This window comes from Sorex fumeus, unplaced genomic scaffold, assembly GCF_029834395.1.
Source record: "Sorex fumeus unplaced genomic scaffold, SorFum_2.1 ptg000006l, whole genome shotgun sequence".
Taxonomy (NCBI): domain Eukaryota; kingdom Metazoa; phylum Chordata; class Mammalia; order Eulipotyphla; family Soricidae; genus Sorex; species Sorex fumeus.
Window position 1 is genome coordinate 6933265 of NW_026606063.1, and position 24164 is coordinate 6957428.

At 49.3% G+C, this 24164-nt stretch overlaps 1 protein-coding gene across 3 annotated transcripts in view; it reads right to left on the reverse strand.

Annotated features, from left to right (window-relative positions):
• The window catches only part of LCLAT1 (lysocardiolipin acyltransferase 1), a 161135-nt gene that overhangs the window by 38770 nt on the left and 98201 nt on the right, over positions 1 to 24164 (reverse strand). For all 3 annotated transcript variants that reach the window (XM_056126221.1, XM_056126212.1, XM_056126229.1), the window contains exons 4-5: positions 18630 to 18776; positions 7376 to 7492 (exon numbers count right to left, since the gene is read on the reverse strand). In XM_056126221.1, coding sequence (XP_055982196.1) covers positions 7376 to 7492; positions 18630 to 18776 — 264 coding nt within the window. The remainder of the gene's footprint in view (positions 1 to 7375; positions 7493 to 18629; positions 18777 to 24164) is intronic.

Genomic DNA, 24164 nt, shown 5'->3' on the forward strand with positions numbered 1-24164 from the left:
ACGTGTTTTTGCAAAGGAAAGAAGAAATCTCTACAAAGCTAACAGCAAAATGGCACAAGACGACTGAAACGAACAGAATAAAGAGGGATAGAGTAAGGCTTTCTTTGAGGTGGAGGGAGGTCCCCAAACATAGAACACCCGAGAGTGAAACGAGAGAAGAGCACAGGCAGGCAGCGGCTCCAAGTGACCGTCCCCCTCGGTGAGAATGCACCTTTCATTTCACGGGAACAGGAGGCTTGGGGCCACTGCCGACACGGGGACACCAACCTGCCGCCTGGGTGAGCCGCTGTCCCCTGCCTGGGAGAAAGTCAGGGCAGACGCCCGCATGCAACCAAGGTGGAGTCAGCACGGGGCACCACATCAAGGCCACTCCACACGCGTTACTTACTCAGCCGCTTCTCCCCAATTCTGAGTTTTAAAACGAAGATATTTTGTTGAGTGTCACATTTGGCAACAATTTTCTGTGTGGTGCTCTGAGAAAATGACACACGCCTTGTGGCGGGGCACTGGCCATTCCCCACGGACGAACCGGGTCCCTGGGGCAAAGAGCCCTCTGGAGCCTGGCCGGCCCCAGGACTTCACCTGCCCCTGGAGAAGAGCTCCTCCCGCTCCCCCGCAAAAGAGTCCTAGAGCTGACCAGACCCCCCCGCTGCTCAGTGCCCTGCCGACACACCTTCCCAGCAGCCTCTGCCGACCCCAGTGGCAGCCCAGGATTACCCGGCTTCCAGCAGCCGAGTGGGGTCCCCTGAGAAGATGACAGACTTCTTGTCCCAAACACGGTCTTGCCGTCATCTTCTCAGGATGCTGAACGAACGTTTCCTTCCCACCGACCTTGGCCAAGGTGGTCCCCAGTGCGCTGAGATGCCCAACAAGCAAACCAAAGGCTGGGTGGGGTCATCCGTGTCCTCAGGAGGCCACAGGGGTGGGCTGACAAGGCTCCCTGGGCCTGGGGTTTGAGCATATGTGTCAGGGATGAACAAATGGGGTAGGGCAAAGTGCCTCTCAGGGTACCCCGCTCGGATGCTGGAAGCCCGGTAATCCTGGGCTACCACTTCTCGATACCTCAGTTTCCACACGTGCAGAATGAGGAGGATGTCACAGTCCCTCCTAGAAGTGATGAAGCCACTCACGGGGGTTGCACAGCAGATGCTGGGCAAGGGGCGCGCAGCCTCAGGTATCACTGCGTGGCCTCAGGCAGTCACTATCATGGCCTTGGGCATCACTGCTGTGGCCTCTCAGCCCCGTCCCTCAGAGGCAGGTTCAGGGGACCAGCAAATTCTGAAGCTGAAATGTCTGCGGGGCCTCGGGGCGGCAGGGATCTGAGGAACAGAGAGGGGCTTTTGAGCAGGGGACTGAGCCCGAGGAGTCAGGAGCACACGCATGATCCTGGAGGGCAAGGACCAAGGAACCTCTCGGAAGTTTCTGGAAAGAAACCCTAAAGCAAAATGGATGAGAAGTAGGAAGGAAAACAAGGGGGCGATCAAGGCAGTGTCCAGACACATCAGCGGCGGCCTGTGTGTGCGGGACTGAGGAAGGTGATCGATCCCCCTCCTGGTCCAGGAGACGGGGCTGGTGCTGGATTCCTCCGGAGAAACCAAGTCAAACGGAACTACCAGGCCACCGTTCACTGAGCTAAGGCCCATCCAGCGGGAGGACAAGGACTGCCCGGATGACCGCTGGGCCGTGCTTGCACCCGGAGATGGAAACTGCCCTCTTGGAAGAGGATGAAAGGAAGGACGATATTTCAAGAAAGGAGCAAAGCATCTTCAGCGAGACGGGATAAAGCCGGAGGGAAAATTCAGACAGGATCGGGCCCGGGGAGGTGCGAGCACTTAATGCCGGCCGGCGGGCCTACATGCAACGGAGGGTCTCGGGGGGTAACATTTACACACGAGACGGGGGCTGTCTCGCGGAAAGTCTGGACTAAGAGAGAGAGAAGGCAAATATTTAAATGCCGCTCCTCCCTGGGAAATGCCTAATGAGTCTTGAATTCTCGGGTCGTGTGCTGCCTCCCTGGTGTCAACGCGGGCAGAGATAGACTAACCTTTCCTCGTGTCCTCAAAAGACTTCCCGTTCATATTTTTATGACATTATCGTTTCCTTCCTAAACTTTTCTAAACTCAAGAGAGTCAGCGCTATTTTTGGTACTTCAGCAAGCCAAACAATGTATGTGCTCAAGAAATATCTTCGGAATAAATATGCGATTGATTCTTACTTTGGACAAACTGGCAGGCTACCGAATGTAACCTGCCCCCACGGCAGAGTCTGGCAAACTCCCCGTGTTGTACCCAATATGCCAAATACCAGTAACAATGATGGGTCTCATTCTCCTAAGCCTGAAAGAGCCTTGAATATGGCACTTTAAAAAAAAAAATCTCAGGGCTAGGACGAAGGAGACGTTACTGGGGCCTGCTCGAGGCAATCGACGAACAACAGGGTGGTTGTGATCATGAAATATGCGACCAACCCAGGGGTTCTTTAGCAAGACCGTGAGCTCGACGCCATAGGGATGTGCCAAGAAGAAACCAGAGGTGACCAACCGAAGCCCAGAGTCCCGGGACCCCACTTACTGGAGTCATTTTGGAAAAGCAAGAAGGGAAGGTGTGTCCCTAGGAGAGGCTCCTGAGGCAGTATCAATGGAAGGAGAATGCAATGGTACGGGTGCAAGAATCAGATGTTTTTAAGCCCTAGAAAAAGGTATGTCCTTTGACTTAGTGATTAGACTTGGAAATGTCTGCCAGGGAAATAATTAAAGAGATTTATGCATATTTTGCTATTATTTATAGCAGTGGAACACTGGAAACGATTTAAATTTTGAACAATAGAAGACTAGTCAAATAAATAGTGGTCCTTCTATCTGATAGAATATCATGCACATATTAGCATACGCTTCTAAAAATTCATGTAAGGAGAGAGAGGAAATATATATAAAATGTAGTAAGTAAAGACTCAGACTCAGTCTTAGGCCAAGACTCAGAGACTATAAAATCTAGCGGCCGCGCGACATCTTATCAGGACATCTTTTTATGACATCTTATCATCTCATTCCTACTTTGGACAAACTTGCAGGCTATCGAATGTAGCCTGCCCACAGGGCAGAGTCTGGCAAACTCCCCGTGGCGTACCAAATATGCCAAATACCAGTGACAATGATGGGTCTCATTCTCCTAAAGAGCCTTGAATATAATCTCAGGGCTAGGATGAAAGAGACGTTACTGGGGCATGCTCGAGGCAATCGACGAATAACAGTAAGTAAAAAAAAATTCATAAAACTGGGGTTGAAGTGATAGTCCAGCAGATAAGGCATTTTGCTTTCATGTGGTTGACCCGGGTTCAATCCCCAGCAGCCCACATGGTACCCCAAGCCTGTGTGGAGTGATCTCTGAGCATAGATCCAGAAATAAGCTCTGAGCACTGCCGAGTGTGGCCCCCAAAATCAAACAAACAACAATCCAGAGCAACCAACCGTACAGCAGGTTGGGTGCTCGCCTTGCACATGGCCGACCTGGGTTGAATTCCTGGCACCCCACATGGTCCCCCAAGCACTGACAGGAGTACGCAGAGCCTGAAGTGATCCCTTGAGCACCGCCAAAACAAACAAAAATCATAAAACAAGTAGGATTTGCCCTTATTTTCATTAGACACACATGAACATGCTTAAAAACACAGGGAGATTATGAGTCCAAAGCAGAGTTGGGATTTCCCAGAAATAACCTATGAAATTGCGGATGCCTTTTTCTTCTTTAAAACTAATTTTCCAGGGGCTGGAGCGATATAGCATAGCAGGTAGGGCATTTGCCTTGCACGCGGCTGACCTGGATTCGATTCCCAGCATCCCATATGATCCCCGGAGCACTGCTAGGAATAATTTCTGAGTGCACAGCCACGAGTAACCCCTGAGCATCACAGTGTGACACCCAAAAAGCAAAAAAAAAAAACAAAAACAAAAACAAAAACCAACAAACTAATTTTCCCATTTTTAAAAGTAGTTTTTACTAAAAGAAACTGACAGAGAAAGGTGACAAAAGAGAAAGGTGGAGATACACTTTCAAAAGACGATACGGGATTTTCCAAAGTGGAAAAGGCCAATTTTCCAATTTTTTAAAACAGGTTGCGAAAGTAAGAAAAAGATGAAACCATAGTTGAAAAGAACGGTTCGCATGTCGCGCTCCCTTCGCTGTCTTTAGGATGGGAGGAGTGGAGGGTGAATGGTTTAAACACAGGGAGCATAATCGTCAGGGGCTTCCGGAAAGGGAACTCCTCGACATAGACTCCCCTCACTAGGCCGACACGGGGCAGCACCCCTCATGGCTCACGCCTGGGTGTGCTTTAATTGACACAAACAAGACATGTGTTGAATAAAATGTACCACGGAGCCAAAGACACCGGGAAAAATTCTAGGAATGAGAGAAAGCCAAAACCCTAGAGGATTAAGGTTTTGTGGCATCTGGGATAGAAGAGAACTGACTTATGGCACAGTCAGAAGGACACCTGGGCTTTGGCCTCAGACAGATCCGAGTTTAAATCACGGTAGTACCACCAACTCCACTGGGGTGACAAGTCTACTCCAGGGAGGACAGGCCAACCCCACCGAGCACAGCTGGGGACACTGGTGACCCGGATGCAAATGGCTAAGGGGGGAACTCGGAGCCCAGAACCCCACTCCAGGCTCTAATCCACTGAGTATGTGAGTTTTCAAAAGCTTCCTGGCTCACTGTGTCACGTGGGGAGTTTCAGTGCCTGCCATGGGGCAAGAGCGACACACGTCAGAAGCTTCCTTATATATAGGATGTAGGGATTCTAACATTTTTCAATAAGGGTAGAAGAACTTTTTAATCCCATTAAACCAAGCTCAGATTTTTCTGCAACAGAGAAGGAGAAGTAAATGAATCTTTCCCTCCCTCCCTCCCTCTCTCTCTCTCTCCATTTATAGTCTGAAATACTATCGGGCATTCAAAGATTCAACACTGGTGACCCCAAACCCCAAAGTTCCACAGGAGGCTGTGTGCCATTTTGCTGACGTCACCTGCAATCCCTCTGCCTCAAGGCGGTGGCCAGGCCATGTCCTGAGCTGCTCTGCGTGCTGGTCCCGTGACCAGCATCCAGATTTCATTTGGGTTTTGTGCTCTATTCATCACCATAAGTAAGTAAAAGCCTTCTGTTCTCTGTGAAATGGCCTCAAAAGGGAGTCAACCGGCCCTGCAGAAAGACACCGGCCAATTTGGAGAAATGGAAAAGGTCTCCGGAAATATTCCAGCAAATGTCAAAGATCTCTGTACAATCACATTTTCTACTATAAGGGAAAGGTCTGGTCCTATTTCGTAAACAGCTTCCAGCAATAAAAAGTCACATGAAAAGGCCACAGCGCGTGGCATCTGATGTGCCCAATATTTCAATAATTTGTCTGCTTTTCTTCCTGCCAATTATGCTCGTCATCAAAACACAGTCCTGCCAAACTGTCACAGATTTTATGACCTTCTGGGGGGGGGGGGGGGCGGGCAAAAAAGGTGAGGTTCAAAGATTATATGAAACTTTTACCAAACTGTGCGGGTATAACTTAGAAATGGGAGGCAGGGGCTATTGCTGTGAGGTGCAGTGACTGCAAAGAGAGGCAGAGAGGCAGGAGATAGGTGGGTGCTGACCTCAGGGCGACCCTCAGAGAGCCCCCAAGAACTGACGGCAGCTGAACGCTGCTGTGGTTGGCTGAGCTCTGCGGGGTGGAAGCGACTGCCCAGGAGAACGCCGATTTCCAACTACGAGGACCGAGGAGGGGGCAGGTGCTGTGGACAGAGGCGGGTGAATCCAGGAGGCCCTGAGGGAGGAGTGGCTCGCACTCACTCCCCTCACAGCCCTGGGGGGCCTTCGCTCCCTTCCCTGGGGTTAGAAATACAGGATTCCAACCCCAAGGCAGATAGTCACAACGCTCTCAACCCACGCTCCTGGCTTGGGATGGCCGGTACTTTCCTCCCAAGCGCGGGTGCTTGGCTGGAAGGACGCAGTTGACAAGGGCTCACGATCAGGGACTTTGTACCCTAAGTCCCGTGAAATTCTAAAGGGGCGACCAGGATGTCATTTTGAGGAAAAAAAAAAAAAAGAGCCAGAACTCGAACTCGACGCCCTTTCCTCCACGTTTCAAGACCCTTTCGCATTAAGCACAGATAATTTTATGTGACCGTCTGTCATGGTTGTCAGACTAAACAATGTCACCTGCTAGAAACCAGAAATGTGCCATTAGGACTGTTCCCCTCCGAGGTGGCGCTGAGCTTTGAACTACTTGTTTTCTGGGGCTGGGGGTGGGCACACTAAGCAGTTGTTCAGGGCTTATTCCTGGCTCTGTGCTCAGGATTCACTCAAGGAGAGCTCAGGGGCACCATACGGGGCGCTGGGGGTTGAACCTGGGTCAGCCGTGTGCAAGGTCAGTGCCCCATCCGGCGTACTATCTCCAGGGCACTAACTCCTGGCCCCATGATGAACTGTTCTTGTCAGTTGCGTAATATGTTTCTGAATGATTCCTTTTTTTGTGTATACTCACATGTGTCAGCTATTTGTACATGGCACCGGCATGGACGGGGACAGACACATAAAGGGCAGAGCTATAATGAAATGCACCATCTTCATGTTATATAAAAACGATGTAATGCGGGGGCTGGAGTGACAGCACAGCGAATAGGGCATTTGCCTTGCACGCGGCCAACCCGGGTTCGATTCCCAGCATCTCGTATGGTCCCCTGAGCACTGCCAGGAGTGATTCCTGAGTGCAAAGCCAGGACTAACCCCTGAGCATTGCCGGGTGTGACCCAAAAAGAAAAAACAACAATGTAATGCTGTAAACACTGACTCCTCAGTGGTGTCCACTGCCCATGGAGACCCTTCCACGGTCACAATTCTGGGAGAAACAAACTAGAAGGATGAGGTTCTACTCCTGCCCTTTGGCAGTTCACCAATGCCATGGGTACCAACTTCCGTTTCGTGACCAACGAACTCAACGGAATTTACCTCCCTACCAACCAGTCATTTGTGAACTGGAAAAACTAATATAAGATGTGACTTTTTTTTATGCTGCAAAGAACAATACCACAAGTGCTGAGACGCTATCTAGACCGTTCCGTTGCTTTTGCAAAACATTTAAGAAATGGATGGACGGTTTGGCTGTACGTATCATTTTCTGTATGTCCTTTCAAAGGAAAAGAGGTTTTCGAAGAGCTATTTTATATTTTCAGACTGGCACAATTTAGTGCATGAGATCCGCCTCGTCTGAGAACATGCACCTCTCTTCCCAGGAGAAAATGAAAACGGTAATTTCCAGAGAGATGTATGCAGAGTTCAGCTCCTTCGGCCACTCCCGTGAGAAGCTGTGCTTGAGGGAGCCACTCACCTTCTCTGAGCCGGTCCACAACGAAAGTGAAGCCCGTGGTTCTCGGGTGTAGGACGTAGTCGTACTTCTGAAGGCCGTTCTTCTCGGCGAAGTCGTTACTCCGAGCCTTGCTGTTCTCTAAGCAAAAGAGCAGACCGTTAGAAGCTCTTCGGAGGAAGGTAAGTGAGGTGAGGTGAGAGTCTAGCAATTCTTTGATTAAAAAAAAAAAAGGCAGCAAGGAGTGATAGCACAGCGGGTAGGGCATTTGCCTTGCATATGGCCGACCCAGGTTCAATTCCCAGCATCCCATATGGTCCCCTGAGCACCGCCAGGAGTAATTCCTGAGTGCAGAGCCAGGAGTAACCCCTGAGCATTGCCGGGTGTGACCCAAAAAACAAACAAACAAAAAGGCAGCAAACATTGCTCATTATTATGGAAGGCTGCAAACAGAGCCAAGAGAGCAGATATAAGTAACTTCAGGCAGGCCCCGGTAAAGACCCTAGAGTTAGCCACGTGTGAAACATTTCATTATGAGGCGTTATAAGGCAGCTCTAACGACTTCTTATAAGTTTCCCAAAATTTATACTGAAATCTCTAAAATTTTTCACTTACACAATAGTAGGAAATGGAAACTGAAACACAAAAGCTGAAACTGAAGACTTCATAAAGCAGTATATTCATAAAAAAAGAATCCAAATAGCAAAATATAAGACACTAAATCAATCAATACTAGTAAAACATTCAGGATCATGACTTCCAGAAGAAATAATCAGTAAAGGCCCTCCCGTTGATCGTCGATTTGCTCGAGCGGGCCCAGTAACGTCTCTATTGGAGACTTTGTTGTTACTGTGTCTGGCATATCGAATACTCTCGGTAGCTTGCCGGGCTAGTTTGCCAAATAAATGTAATCACTTTTTTTTTTCCCCAATGCAGTCACTTGGGGCTTTGCTATCTGCTTGCTCAGGCTCGGAGCGTCCATGTTCTGCTCAGTGAAACCGTCCGTAACGGCCAGGGCGCAGGATCGGCACATCATGTCCAAATATCTGAGCACGGTTTGGCCGAATATAGTTACAGAGTCAAGTATATGTTCCCGTTGCTGGCAGAGGCGTCGTTTTCTGTTCCAGGAGGTCACTTTGCAAGTTCCAAGACCAAATCCTATACTGAGCCAATGTACTTAGGAAGAGTAAAGTGTTTCGAGATTTGGCCGCACAGCAGGGTCGAGGGGTGGTAACAGATGTGAGAACCCGCATAGGGGAATGACAGGCCCTTCCCGACATGGGAAGGAGCCTGTGTGCATCCTATAGCGTCCCCAGGAGTGAATTAAAGATCACTGAGTCCTTAAAACTTAAAAAAAAAAAAGATTCCTTAACACTAAAATACTCAAAGAATGTCAAAGAATGTGCCTGTGACCATTTTGCAAACCTGAGAATCAACTCAGTTAAATACCCACAGATCCCCACAAAGCCCAACGTCAAAACCCTACGCAAAGATGGGAGAGAAGCTTTTCTCGCCAGCCATTGTAAGTGGACAATTAATCATGCCAAGTGGTGATGGCGGGGGTGGGGTTGGGGTGGGGGTGTCCTTCAAAACAGTATTTTATAACCAACTGACAGGACCTTACCCCCAGGGCCAGGAATAGCACCCAGGGACACTACAAAGATCTGAGGGCAGAAGCAGAGTGGGTATACCTGACTGTGAGCACAGGAAGGTGGGAACCACCAGGGACCCGGGGGTGACCTCATCGGCCCAACCACAGGCCTCAATCACTGAGAGGGCAGAGGCACAGCTCAGCCCCCGCAGGACTCACTCAGGTACACCCTGGCTGGTCACTCTGCTGCCCGAGCACAGCCCACAGGACCCGTCCTTCCCTCTACCCGGTCAGCTGCCTGGTCGGCTCTCGCTCGGTGTTTTCTACCATGGGAAATTAAGGGGCTTTCTTTCGCCACGCTACATTAAATAAAATAGCAGCCTATACTAGCTCCCGTTCTTCTTTAGCTAAAGCTTTTATATACTGAATTTTTAAGTTATTATTTTTTTAATCTCCTTTCCTCTCAGAATGTAAGCTTCGTGGAAGCAGGAACTTTGCTTGGGTCCTACAAAGGCACATATTCCCTACAGTAAGCACAGCGTTTTCATTTTCCGTATGAGACTGCTTAATTGAAGGCAGTCTCTTTCCAACTGTGAAAAACTTTCCTTTCCAAGTCAGGCCAACAGAACTCTGTGTCGAATTGGCAAAGGCGTCTGGTCAAAGATACTGGTCACTACATACCCGGTCAAACGTTATTCTAGTTCAGCGTTTGCCAAAGTGGGAAATACTGTCTCGAGGGGCACCGAACTGATCCAGGGGGTGCTGAGTGATTGCTTTTCTGAAAGGGGGGTAGCAGGCAAGTAAGTAAGTTCGGGAACCTGACTTCCAGATGTTTCCGTGAGGATTTTGTTGTTGTTGTAAAGATCAGTAGCCTCAAGGAAAGCAGATTACCCTCCATAATCTGTACCACATCCAATCAGTTAAAGGCCTTAGCTAGAGAAATAAGCTCCTCAACCAAAGGAGAATTTGCTGGCAAGCTGCCTCTGGGTTTGACCTGTATCTCCTCACGGGTCTCTGGTCATGCTGATTTATCTTGTAGCTTTTGACTTGACAAGTCTCTACAACTGACAAGTCTCCACAGCTGTGAGCCAATCACAATCAATCACAAAACCCTGTTATTTGTCGATTGCCTCGAGCAGGCCCCAGTAACGTCTCTTTCATCCTAGCCCTGAGATTATATTCAAGGCTCTTTAGGAGAAGAGACCCATCATTGTTACTGGTATTTGGCATATTTGGTGCGCCACGGGGAGTTTGCCAGACTCTGCCCTGTGGGCAGGCTATATTCGATAGCCTGCAAGTTTGTCCAAAGTAGGAATGAGATAATAAAATATCATAAAAAAATATCATTTTTTTTTTATTTTATGTGAGCCACATTTTTAAAATCAATGTGTGTATGTGTGCGTATGTGTGCCTGTCTGTCTATAAAACACTTACAACCATATCTATGCATGTAGATAAATATATAAACACACATCCTATTGGTTCTGCTTTTCTGGAAAACTGTAACTATTGAATTAATATAAAGCAATAGCACAGCGGTAGGGCGTTTGCCTTGTGCGCAGCCAGTCCGGCTGAGCCGGGTTCGATTCCTCCGCCCCTCTCGGAGAGCCCGGCAAGCTACCGAGAGTATCTCGCCCGCATGGCAAAGCCTGGCAAGCTACCCGTGATGTGTTCGATATGCCAAACACAGTAACAACAAGTCTCACAATGGAGACGTTACTGGGTCCGCTCGAGCAAATCAATGAACAACGGGAGGACAGTGATAGAGTGATACACAGCCTCTAAAGCACACGTTCTCAAGGAATAATAACATTTAGTACAAAAACAGGTTACCAATTTTCTAACTTAAGTTATACATATGCACATGTGCTTTCCTATGTATATGGTACATATGTGTAAGTGCACGAGTATGTGAGAGCAATAAACCAAGACTGTGTTCATTGACAGATGGGGAGATTAGAGCAATTTCAGTCAAGCACTTTATGTTTCTAAATTCCTCCAAAGAAGCATGCACTACTTCTGTAAGAAAATTACAATGACATGTGAAGAAAGAAAACAAGCGAGCTTACAATTGTTTGTATTAATTTTGAAAACAAGCTGGATTAGGAATTTATAGAAAAAAAAACCTAAAATGTTCTTGGGCTTAAGAACCCAAGCTTAAGATGACTGGTTAAAGAAAGTTTGGTACATGTACACAATGGAGTACTATGTAGCTGTTAGAAAAGATGAAGTCATGAAATTTACATACAAGTGGTACAATATGGAAAGTATCATGCTAAGCGAAATGAGTCAGAAAGAGAGGGATAGACATAGAAAGATTGCATTCATCTGGGGGATATAAAGTAACAAAGTATGAGATTAATACCCAAGAATAGCTGAGATCAGCACCAGGAGGATTACTCCATAACTTAGAGGCCAGCCGGGTATCCTAGAGGAAAGGGCTATTCAGATAGAGAAGGGAGCACCAAATAAAGGATGTTTGGAGTATCCTCCCAGGATGGGAGAAGCATGCTGAAAGTAGACTAGAGACCAAACATGATTGCCACCCATTGCCTCTTTTGCAAACCACAACACCCAATAAAGAGAGAGAGAGAGAGAGAGAGAGAGAGAGAGAGAGAGAGAGAGAGAGAGAACAAAAGGGAATGCCCTGCCACAGAGGCAGGGTGGGATGGGGGGGATGAGGGGTGGGAAGGATACTTGGATCCGTGGTGGTGGTAAATGGGCACTGGTGGAGGGATGGGTACTTGATCATTGTATAACTGAAACCCAAGCACAAAAAATTGTAAGTCTACAACTGTACCTCATGATGTCTCACTAATAAAAATAAAAAAAACAAACAAACAAACCATGATTTCTTTGCATACTTTTTATGACTGTGGGGAAAAAAAAGAACCCAAGTTTAAAGTCAACTGTGGTAACTGATTTCGACTCAACAGATACTTTTTCAAAACTGCAGGTTTTTTGCTAACCTAATCTTTAAATAAACAACCATGAATTCCAATGCAAAAACTATTTGCAACAGGATCACCTCTCTCTATTTGGCAAATAGTCTGGCTTTGTGCGAGCTAGACATAAAATGCAAATGCCATTTTTAAACTTTCACAAAGAATATGCTCTTGACCTTAAAAGCATTCAACTAGACATTAACTTCATCACCTTAAAAGGACCGGAGTGGGGAGCAGGGGGCGGGGGTCAGTGGGAAGAGGGCCCAGGCCTCTGAGGCCTGAGGCCCAGGGTTCAATTCCCAGCACGGCTCCCCCTAAAATGCTGGGAAAAAAGGTTTTAACGAATTGTATAAGTTCGGAAGAGCTAATGCATGAGCATTTTAAGAACAGCAACCCATAGAGCTTCTCCTCAATCATTTTTGGTTTTGTTTGGTGTGTGTGTGGCGGGGGGGCAGCTTCCCAAACCGTGCACAGAGGTCCAGGGGCCCAACCGGTGATTCTTGGCCAGCTGGTCTGGCAGTTCAATAGAAGAACCGAAAGATTCTTCTATCTGGTGAAGGGGGTCTCCAGGGTTGCACCCAGCGATGTTCAGGGGACCAGGTGCCGGGTGCCAGGGTGCCAGGACTTGAACAGCACTGGGTGCATCTGGCCCGAACTGCCACTCCATCTCCCGGCCCCTTTCCATTAAGTACCCCCATCTGCCTCTCTTGGGTGCTGAAAATGATCCCAGGGTGGCAGGAGCACGGGGGAAATCGAGCACATAATCTCCTTCTTGCCCTGGCCGCGTTCGAAGTCTCTGAGCCATATTCCACGACCCTCTAGTGACCCATCTGTGACTGTATTATTCTGGCACTTAGAAATGGAAATCTATCAGTTCAATGGATAACTTCCTGGATGTACTCTAAAATTTCAGGTAATATTTCAGGACACAAATGATTTACATTCCAAGTTCTATACCATTAAAATATGGTGGACGGCTCTCCCTCATAAGTTCTTAATGACGATTAAGCTTGAGGAATCAATTCACTTCTAATGTTCTTTCCTCCACCCAGATCCTCCAAATTCTAGTAGGCAGGGGTCACACCCACCAACTAGTCCCCTGGCGCCGTGTAATCCCATCAGCGGCCAAGACCCAGAGACTATAAAACCCAGCTCCCGGAAGAGAACAGTGCAGAGTCTCCTGCCCCCACGCCTGGCTGTCCTCACCGGGGGCCCCTTGGAGGGGGGCGGGTTGAGTTTCCCTCCCCGCCCTGAATAGAGCTCCGGTAGCTGAAGACCTCCAGAACCAGCCACCACCATGCTGAGACCACTGTCCACACGTATGAAGGTACTGGCAGAGGAACAAAGGCATGCGGGTCCCGGGGCTGAGATCTCCAAGCCTGCTCGGATCGGGGCTAAGCATCCTCCACCCAGATCCTCCAAATTCTAGTAGGCAGGGGTCACACCCACCAACTGGCCCCCTAGCGCCGTGTAATCCCATCAGCGGCCAAAACCCAGAGACTATAAAACCCAGCTCCTGGAAGTGGACATCTTATTATCTCGTTCCTACTTTGGACAAACTGGCAGGCTACCAAATGTAACCTGCCCACACGGCAGAGTCTGGCAAACTCCCCGTGGCATACCCAATATGCCAAATACCAGTAACAATGATGGGTCTCATTCTCCTAACCCTGGAAGAGTCTTTAATATGGCACTTTTTTAAAAAAAAATCTCGGGGCTAGGACGAAGAAGATGTAACCAGGGCCTGCTCGAGGCAATCGACGAACAACAGGATGGTCGTGATCGTTCTTTCCTTTGGCTCCTCTTCCTCTTCTTCCTCCTCCCTCCCCTTCTCCTCCTGCTTGTTCCTGGGTCATACTCAGCTGTGCTCAGGGCTTACTTCTGACTCAGGAGACCATATGGGGTGCCAGGGACTGACCCCAGGTCACCTGTATACACAGGAAGAGCTTTACTTGTTATGCTTATCTATCTGGCCTCACCTCTATTCTCATTGGCGAAGGCAAGGTGTGTCTGACTCCTCACCCTCCCCTCCCCATCGCCAACCCTGGCATATTTCCACATTCCTTGATCACTACCCTGTCTGCGGCCCCCTCACCAGGACTATTCCTAACCTTACTCTTCTGCCTCTCCTGTGCCCCATTCTTGGGTCCATGCCCTTCACGGAACCAACTCTAATTTACAGAGCCATGGGGCTGCTTGATAATACCAACTCCCTATGCAGCCAATACTATCTTCAGCATTCTCAGTAATGCAGCCCCTAAATAAAGTAAGTAGGAGAGTGTGGAATATCTCTCAAAGGGGCAGAGCACGGCCGGGCACCCTCGAGGTCTTGGTTCATCCCTACTAGCACAAGACTATAAACAGCCTCCATGTGCTACGCAGCAAGCGTGTACTGATATGCAATGGCAGGATATAAAACTTGCTATGGTTCATTTAGCTCGGGTCCGTCTATAACAGAGGAGTCCAAGACTGCCGCTGTGGTGAGCATGGCCAAGGTTCCCCCAAATACTTATTTTCCCTTGTGAAGGGACCGTGGACTAGCTGCCTATTCACTTACTTCAATGGTTGGATAATTTGTCTTTTCATCTTGAATTCTCTCTGGGGGTCCTGCGCCGCATAAAGCTCTATCTCCACGGAGTGAGGTGCCCTGTTATTTCAAGTTCCCCTCTCGGCAGCTCTGAGGGTGGTCCTCAGCAGCTTAGTGGCCTCTATCTCGTCCGGAGGATCTGGAGGACACGGCTGTGCCCCAGCTCTCCACACTGTGTGTGATTCTGAGCTCTCGATCCCATCTCTCCCGTATCCTCTAGCCCGTCCTCCCTGGCACCTCAGACCTCCACCCACCAGAGCCTTCGCAAAGTCGGCTGAATCTTTCTGAAAGCAACCAGGGCATTGAAAGGGCTTCAGTTCTGCTCCTTGATGTCAAAGGCCCAGACAGCACCACTTCCTGTCTAACTTGAAGTCACCCCCGCCACCCCAACCTAGGTCCACATTTTCAACCAGAACACTTCTGTTGGTCAGAAATCTTATTTATTTATTTATTTATTTATTTATTTATTTATGCCTTCTGGGTCACACCCAAGGAATGCTCAGGGTTACTCCCGGCTTTGCACTCAGGAATTACTCCTGGCGGTGCTCAGGGGACCATATGGGATGCTGGGAATCGAACCTGGGTCAGATGCGTGAAAGGCAAACACCCTACCTGCGTACTATCACTCCAGCCCCGGTCAGAAATCTTTTAGATGGTGAAAATGACTTGTGGCTTACAAGAAAGTAGGAGCTTGTGTGATATCTCCCAAAGGGACAGAGCATGTGCCGGGCATCCTCGAGGTCTTGGTTCATCCCCAGCCCCACCCATGCAACCCCCAGTGGACGTCCAACTCTGAAGGGTCAGGCCGGCAACAACGCCAGTTTGAGTATCACAGGAAGTGAGCCCTGAGCTGCCAAAACACTGCAAGGTGTGGCCCGTATACAAATAAATCAAATATGAAAGTCATTTATTCAGTAAGAATAAAAAAATCGAGCCTGTTCTTAACTCTGCAAAGAATTTCTTTTTTTGTTTGTTTGTTTGATTTTTTGGGGTCACACCCGGCGATGCACCAGGGTTACTCCTGGCTCTGCACTCAGGAACTACTCCTGGCGGTGCTCGGGGAATCAGATGGGATGCTGGGAATCGAACCCGGATCAGCCGCATGCAAGGCAAACACCCTCCCCGCTGTGCTATCACTCCAGCCCTAACCCTGTAAAGAATTTCTTGAAACCCACCGGCATCACTTGCATTAGGGGGCTGATGTAGCTTGATATGGGAAGGCAGAAAAGCCTCAGCACAGCCTCCTACGTCCCCTTACAGACAATGACAGTCGAACTGTCCTTAAGAAAAGCCAGAAGAGGTATGGTGCCGCCAGCAGGTCAATCTGTACCTGTGAGGCTAGTGCATCAGCAGCCTAATGGCACCATCAGACTTCCAGATACCCCAAAATTGCTGCTGTGCCTTTCGCCAGACCCCAAAAACTAGGGGCAAAGTTTACCAAGAAAGTTAACAGCCAAAAGTTAGGTATGTGGGAGACACACCCACAAACTACCTCCGGCTCAGCTATATAATTGGAGCATGGCCTCTCTGGTTCCTGATCGAACTGCTTAACAGCCATGATCCCAGAGACTCAGAAACGAGTCTTGGGACCCATAGGCTTTTGGCAGAAATGCATCCTGTTCCTGCAGTAGGTTACTGGGGCTGGGCCACTCCAGGTGGGAATAGGTTTTGTGCCTTGGCCTGTTCCCCTTGGCGGCCCGGTGACCCCCATCCTCCAGAGTCCACTGGACAGTCCGGTTTGGGCCTGCAGTGACGAGACACGCGGGGCCTCACCAGATGGGGGTGGAACCGGCCCTTTCCTCGCCATCCCAGCAAGACCCTGAATCGCTGCCTACAAATGGCCTCTCTGGCTCCTGATCAAGCAAATTAACGGCCATGACCCCAGAGACTCAGAAACAAATCTCGAAACCCAGCAGCGTTTGGCAGAAATGCATCTGGACTGCATAGGTGGCCGCAGCCTCAGAGCTTATTGGAAAATCAGGTATGAGCCAGCAGTGATGGGGCAACTGCAGTCTCATGGGAAGGGGGACGGTACCAGGTCGTCCTTCACACCCTACCGCAGTCACAAGTTGCCCCCCACGAGCGGCTCTCTGGCATGGCCATGGCTCCAGAGGCAAAAGGACTTAGTCCAGAGCCCGGCAGCGTGCGGCAGAAAAGTGAATGAACCATGCCTTAAACTCTGGCACCATGCCTTCCCGGGAGGGAAAGGGTGTTGCTCCCTTCCGCCTTTTCCCCCGCCAGCAGCAAGATGGTCACCGCCTCAGAGCTTATAGGAAAGCAAGGTATGAGCCAGTGGTGATGGGGCAACTGCAATCTCAGGGGAAGGGGGGAGGTAACGGCTTGTCCTTCGCGCCCTACTGTGGTCACGAGCTGCTCCCCCACAAGCGGCTCTCCGGTATGGCCATTAACACTAGACGCACAGAAACCAATCTTGTAATTATCTGGCTCTTTGCAGAAATCCAAAATCATTATATGATTCTCATAACCAGCTATAGAAAACAAAGTATTTCACAATGCCTTTTCAGCAATTCTGATTGTTGGGGCGGGGGGGGGGGAATTCTAAACAATAATGGTGCATCTGTTGTCGAAATAATGAAGTAATCAATGTAGAAAAGAGTTAAGTGGAAATCATCTGCCTCACAGGCATTGGGAGGGATGGGAGGGGGGTATATTGGGGTTTTTGGTGGTGGAAAATGAGTACTGGTGAAGGGAGAGGTGTTTGATCATGGTATGACCAAGACTTAAACCTGAAAGCTTAGTACCTTTTCCCACAGTGATTAAATAAATAAATATAAGAAGAAAAATAAATAAATAAAACTATGAAAAAAATAAAGTAAGGTGGAGTTCATGCCCAAATCAATCAGCTAATCAGTGGCTGAATAAATAGCAGTACTCCTACATAAAAAAAAAAAAAGAAAAGAAAAGAAAGAAAAGAAAAGCCAGAGTCTTCCCTGGTGATATAAGAGGGGAGGCCTCCGAGTACCAGGAGAAAGGCTTCCACATGCACTTAGTGATGCATAAGGTCAGTCATTCTCAGTTTCTTTTCTTGTAAGACAGAAGTGTCAATGGGATAAGTATCTTGGAAAAAGACAATATAGAGAGGGGTTGTAGAGAGAGTTCAGGGCTTAAGGTACTTGCCTTGCACACAGCCGACCCCAGTTCGCTCCCTAGCCCACATACGATTCCTCGTGCGCTACCAAGAGAGATCCCTGAGCAGAGTCAGAAGTAAGTCCTAAGGACACCAGGTATGACCACAATCCCCCACAGGGAATTTTAATACAAGGCTTACATGTCAGAGAAAGGAGAAAGAAAGTGCCAATGATCTCATTCAGCTATGGGATACAGAGGAACAGGACCAGGGAATGGAAGGTACCGGATGGTGGGAAACCCTTAGCGTGAGTGACAGAACTGAGAACACCAAGGTGGGGTGGGGAGCCATGAGGTGAACCTGAGGTAACATGAGGTGAGCTGAAGACACTGTGGAGGGTCTGTGATACTCTGGCAACTGAGGTGGGGCAACTGCGTCTCAAAGCCATATTCACGTTAATACTGTCACGAACGTATCAAGTATCACAAACACGGTATCATTCAGACGTTCAACATATCACAAGTTAAATGTCATAAACACACGCACATCACTCACTCCCTATCAAAGCCATACTCATTGACGCTGTCACAGACACAAGATCCAAACCACGTTAAACAATTTGTTTAAAAGTTAATTTGCCAACAGGGGGTGTGGAAGGGAACCCTAAGGCCCTGGTGGAGAGACTCTGAGACTGGGGATGGGTGTGCAGTTGGAGTACTGCCAGCCTGAAACTGGTGCCTCAATAAAACTTGAGAAGGGAAACAATAAAAAAAAAAAACTAGGCTTACGTAAGTGCAAAAAGCTGATATTTAAAAGAGATACTGACATAATCTGACACTTTAGGGTGGTAAGTTGAATGATAATGACCAGTCAGGGTGACTTGTCATCAAATTCATGCGCTGGAAACTAGATCTGGGTCCCGACATGCCAGAGCTGGATGACGATGACCTTAGGGGTGGCCCGTGAATCTTGGTGCAGTTACTTCATCTAGGAATAAGTGTCAACTAGGTCATTTTCATGGCCCTTCACGTTTGAAATTTCTACCATCCCGACCCAGGCCACCTTACCTGTGAGATCGGTCCCTTCTGGGAACAGGAGGAGTTGAAGTGGTTCGTGGATATCACAAAAATAGTCGATCATATCCTCAAAGTGGCTCTTGTCATCCTTCCACTTCCGGTGAATGAAGATATAGGCAGCAGCCTGCATGGCCCAACCTAAAATCAATTTCACAAGCATTTACACATGATTCCTTGGCCTGCGTTCACACGGTACTATATATATTATTTCAGTTTTCGGCTTCACTACACATTTTTAACTATCGCGATGAGTACCTTACGATGAATCCAAGTTCAGCACTGATCTCGGGTTAAGGAATGCACCCGGCAGGGAATATTTTTAAGCGATCTGGAGACAATGTGGGAGCTTGCAAGCTTCTCAAAAACAGTTCCATCCACACCAAATTATTTAAGTATCAAGGGGCGGGGGAAATTTCCCTAGCATTTATGGGAAACTCATCCAGGATTTTATCAACCCTCATGGAGACACTTTAGTCAAGGTCCTACGAGACGCATGGCTGTAGGGAGAGGCTATGGGAGCCGAGGACCATACTCTAGTCATGGATGGGCCGTTCTCGATACCTCCATCTGTCCTACTCAGACCCAACCCCCACGGCCGCCAGGCTCGCTACCTGAGACAGTACCCAGAGGGGGTGCTGTGTGTGGTCCCCGCTGTCCGCCAAGATCATTTCCCTTTTCCAGGGCCAACAAGCAGGGCTGCCGCGGAGGGAGCCTGAGAAGTCGCCCGTCCCAGGCCAGATGTGATCAGAACATCTGATCCAAAAAAAAACCCCAAAAATCCTCCCGGCAGTTCAGTGGCTACCCACCCGGCCGCCCAGCAAAGATACGGCGGAGATGGAGGCAGAGGGTGATTCAGCCCCAGAGATGAACGTGAACGGGGAGGAGGAAGGAAGGCAGGCGGGGTGAAGGAGAAGAGCTCAGAGAGGGATGGCGAGGACTGGACCATGGGCGGCACCAGCACGAGATGCTCCCCCTGGAGAAGCAGTTCCCAGAGCTGAAGAGGCCGGGCAGATTTGGCTGGAGGAAGGGGAGTCTGGGGGCGTGAGAGAGCCCTTGGGGGACAGAGGCCGCGGAGCCTCAAGCTTTGCAGTCAGATGGCAGAGACAAGACTGAGTGTGAGCTGCCGCGGGCAAGGGGGCGTCTCGGGGAGCTGGACATGGCTACTGGAGGCCTGGGCCTCGGCCCCGAGTGGTGGGAGGACAAACCGCACGCCAGAGACACCCAGTGGACCTGCAACTCGCTGGCACCCAGCCAGAGGAAGAAATGCCTCTGGCGTCTGGCCCCCTACAGGCTGCAGACGCCCGACAGCCCGGAGGCTTGGATGGCCATCAAAAAGGCTAGAGCAAGCGTGTCCCCTCAGAAGAGGATGGCCGGTGGGCCATGACCACACCTCACTGGCCGGACCCCCAGCTCCTGCTGCAGAAAAGGCAGTTGAGGCTCCCAAGGCCGCCAACGCGTGTTCTGTCCTGCGGTCCTTGAAACTTGGAAACACGGTCACTACCTCTGCCAACCAGAAGCTCCCGCTGGTAAACTTGCTCTTGGCACCATGGTGAAAACAAGCGGGCCTGTACAGGGGAGCAGGCAGACGCTGAAAAGCCCACCAGCAGCAACGCCAGAGACTGTCAGCAGCAGCGGGAGAGAAGTGGAGAAACTCCTTCAGCAGAGATGGAGAAGCTACGGCTGCCGGTGCCCACAGCTGAAGCCTAAAGCCACAGACGCTGCGGTGTCGGGTCGGTCCAGGGATCCACCTCTCGCCTGTCCACCCCCAAGAGCCTCCTCCCTCGTTACTGTCCCCACCACAGACTCTCACTGTTCCACCTGGAGGGCACGAGTGCGAGTGTTCCTCGCAAACGAGAGCTCCAGGCACTTGGTAAACCAAGCATTCCACGGCAGCGCCATCCGTCTCGAGATGATGCACACCAAGTCCCACGGGCACGCAGGTCTCGGGGTGCCCTCGGGGGTGTGGCGGGCCGATTCCCCTGCTGCCACGCTAACCATGCAAATGGCCCCACTTCACTGGCTCACAACTCATTTCCACGAAACGGAAGAAAGCTTCCAGGTACACGGGGTTTGGGGCTGAATCCTCTGGGGTCTTTCTTGAGTGGGGGGTGGGCTGCCTTCCCCCAACCTCCAGTACTTCCAGATGCCCAGCAGCCACACCCACATCCCCCTGCAGCCACCACATAAGCTGCGGCCCAGCTCGTCTGGGAAGAGACGCAAGCCAAGCCGCTGAAACTCACAGGGACGCCAGTCTTCGAGCGGAAACTCTGGGGGTTTCCGCCCAGCTGTACCCACTCCCAACAGCAGTGGCCCAGTTCCACGGCTTCACCACCCATCTGGGAAGAGACGCGAGCCAACCCAAGCTGCTGGGACTCGTTGGCCCGTTCAACAGATCCTGCATTTTCGGTGGGGCCACAGACCTCCGAAGGCCACGACACTGAGGGCCCCGGAGGAGCGCTCCAAATCTGAGGGGGAGACAGCGTAGGAGCCAACGAAGCCCAGTAAATAAAAACAGTTGACACAGAAGGCTCAACTAGCAACAACCACCTTGGTAAACCCGCAGACGAGGTCTTGAAGGACCCTGCGCCGAGATACAACACTTTCCACACATTTTCTTTTACTGGAGTCTTTCTTGGTAACTCCATTAGTCATTTCGTTGTCATCAGCAATATGAAGCAAATTATTCTGCGCCCGCCAAGGTGTGGGGGGCAGGGCTGGGTGGGAAACGAGAGATGATGGTGAGGGGAGGGTCACAGTGATGGTGGGACCGGGTTAGAATACCCGATGCAGGCATGCGGAAACCAGGACGTTGACTCCAAACTGCTGGGACTGCCCCGGCAACCAGGTAACCTCTGATTCCAGAAGTCACACCCACAATCCGCTCCCCAACGCCATCTTTACAGCACACAGCCACAGAGAAGAAAGGCCGCTGGGAGGCTCCACAGCTCCCGGAGAATGCTCCAGGTCCCAAACAGAGCTGAGATCACTGGGAAGTCCCAGATGGGGTAGGTGCCACATCCCGCTTTCTCCAGATGGAACCCCGGTGACCATGAGCCTCTACAAGCATAGCTCGGGCATGCGGGAACCAGGACAATTATTCCAAACCACGCGGCTGCTTATGCGGCCACACGACATCTCCTTATATACAAAGTGATCAATGGAAAGTAAATCATTCAACGTTTCTCCCTGAAAATCAGGCTTAACTCTTTTACAAACCACAACACCCAGTAGGAGAGAGAGAACAAAAGGGAATGCCCTGCCACAGAGGGGGAATGGGGGATGGGAGGGACACTGGGATTCATGGTGGTGGGAAATGGGCACTGGTGGAGGGATTGGTATTCAAAATAAATAAATAAATAAATAAACTGTCACTGTCCTCCTGTTGTTCATCGATTTGCTCGAGCGGGCCCAGTAACATCTCCATTGGAGACTTTGTTGTTACTGTGTTTGGCATATCGAATACATCACGGGTAGCTTGCCAGGCTCTACCGTGCGGGCGAGATACTCTGTCGGTAGCTTGCCGGGCTCTCCGAGAGGGGCAGAGGAATCGAATTTGGGTCGGCCATGTTGGCTGCGTACAAGGCAAACGCCCCACCCGCTATGCTATCGCTCCAGCCCAGTCCTGTATGATTGAACCCAAACTCCAATAGAGTGAGGGTCTGTGGGGTTGGCTCCTTGAGTCTGAAGATTATCTATAGCAGTGACAAGAACACATGAGGATTGTTAAATGGATGAACACACCACTCAATAGGAAATGTTTTCTGGGGCAGCAGTGGTTAAATCCAAATGTTGTCCCTACACTGCAAAAGCAGACAGATACAGAGAACACAAAGCGCCAGTGTAAGGACAGGGCCCTCTCGTTGGGTATTGGTAAGTGAAGAGGACAGAAATTGAAATTAGAGGTACGGACAGGGTGTGGGCCTTCACATACTGTTACTCAGATCTTACTTACAATATGCAGTATCAGGCGGAGACCTTAATGTTCAGACCCAGATTACACCAGCCAGACATTGACACCACCCAGGATAAGACACCATTTCCAACATCCCAAAACAAAACACTCCCTTGTGCACCTGTATCAGTGAACAATCACCACATACACACACACACACACACACACACACACACACACACACACACACAGCAGCACTGATCTCTCTCACCATAAATCATATGAAATCACACTACAGGGCTTATATCTTAGACATGTTCTATTCATGACTGCAAGTAGAAGGAGTTTGGAACCATTACCCAAATATACCCTGGAAATGCCACTACTGTGATTAATAAGACACTCCCTATACTTCACAGAACCATTTCTAATTCTGTAGACTCTATTTCTTCTTTGCTTATGACTGTTTCTCATCTCCTATGTCTGTTTGTCCTCCTTAAGGACTAACATTCCAAAAATATGGCTTGGCATCCTTGATACACACTCATTTGTTCTCAATGTGGGGGCCAGTCTGGCTGAGAACAGAACTCAAGTTTCCAAACTCTTTTCGCCCTCAAAATGGCTATTTTCCTACTCGTCTCTCAGTTGCAGCTAACATGACTAATAAGTCTGACAGCAGTCTGTTTTGTGCAGATAGTTTAAGCGTGCATGTTTTGGGAAGTCTTTAAATAATTCCTCTCTTTTTTCAAGTTTCTACCAATAGGAATTTAGGTTTGGTGTTTCTTCATCAATTCTGTTCAGCAGTCAGTACACTCTTTGGGTAGGAGTCTGTCTTCAACACTGGGAATAGCCATCCCATCCTTTAGGATGTTTTTATTTTCTCTTCATTTTCCTGGACCTTCTGTCTGGAACCTCTGTAAACAGATGCTGAAACTCCGGGATCTCTTCTCTCAAGATTTCTCATTGGCGGGAAATCCCTGAGCTTACATCATCCAACTCACCTATCTGATCTGCAGTGTCTGTTGGTGTGTCTGATCTACGAATGGCATTAACTCCAGCATCACCGCTTTTCTTTCCTTCCCAAGCCCTACGGTGGTTTTTCACAGTGGCCAATTTTTATGGACCAAGAGGAAGAAACGCGAGTTATGGCCAATACAAAGAAGGATTGTTTCAGTATTTACTGAACGGATATTAAATGCTTAACATCCTTCATTCACTCAATTTGTTTTCAAGGCAACCCATGTATTAGGTAAAATTATTATTTCTACTTATGGATGAGAAAACCAAGGCATGGTAGGACCTGAGCTACTAAGTGGTACAGTCAGGTTTCAAATGCTGTCTTGGCTCCAAAACTGGTGGGGTTTTTTTATTATTATTATTAGCTTGATTGATTTGACTTGGGGGCCACACCCAGCAATGCTCAGGGCCTACTCCTGGTGGTGCTCGGAGGCCGGAGCAGTGCCAAGGATAGAACTTGGGCCTCCTGCCTACAAAGCCCGAGCTCCGCCCTGAGGTGGACTCCCTCTGGCCCCTTAACACCGGCGCCTTTCACCGTGCTACTGATGCATCTTTCCACAATATATTCTTGAAAAATCTCTCATGCTTCCCAAGCTAAGGTCTTAGCTAATGTACTT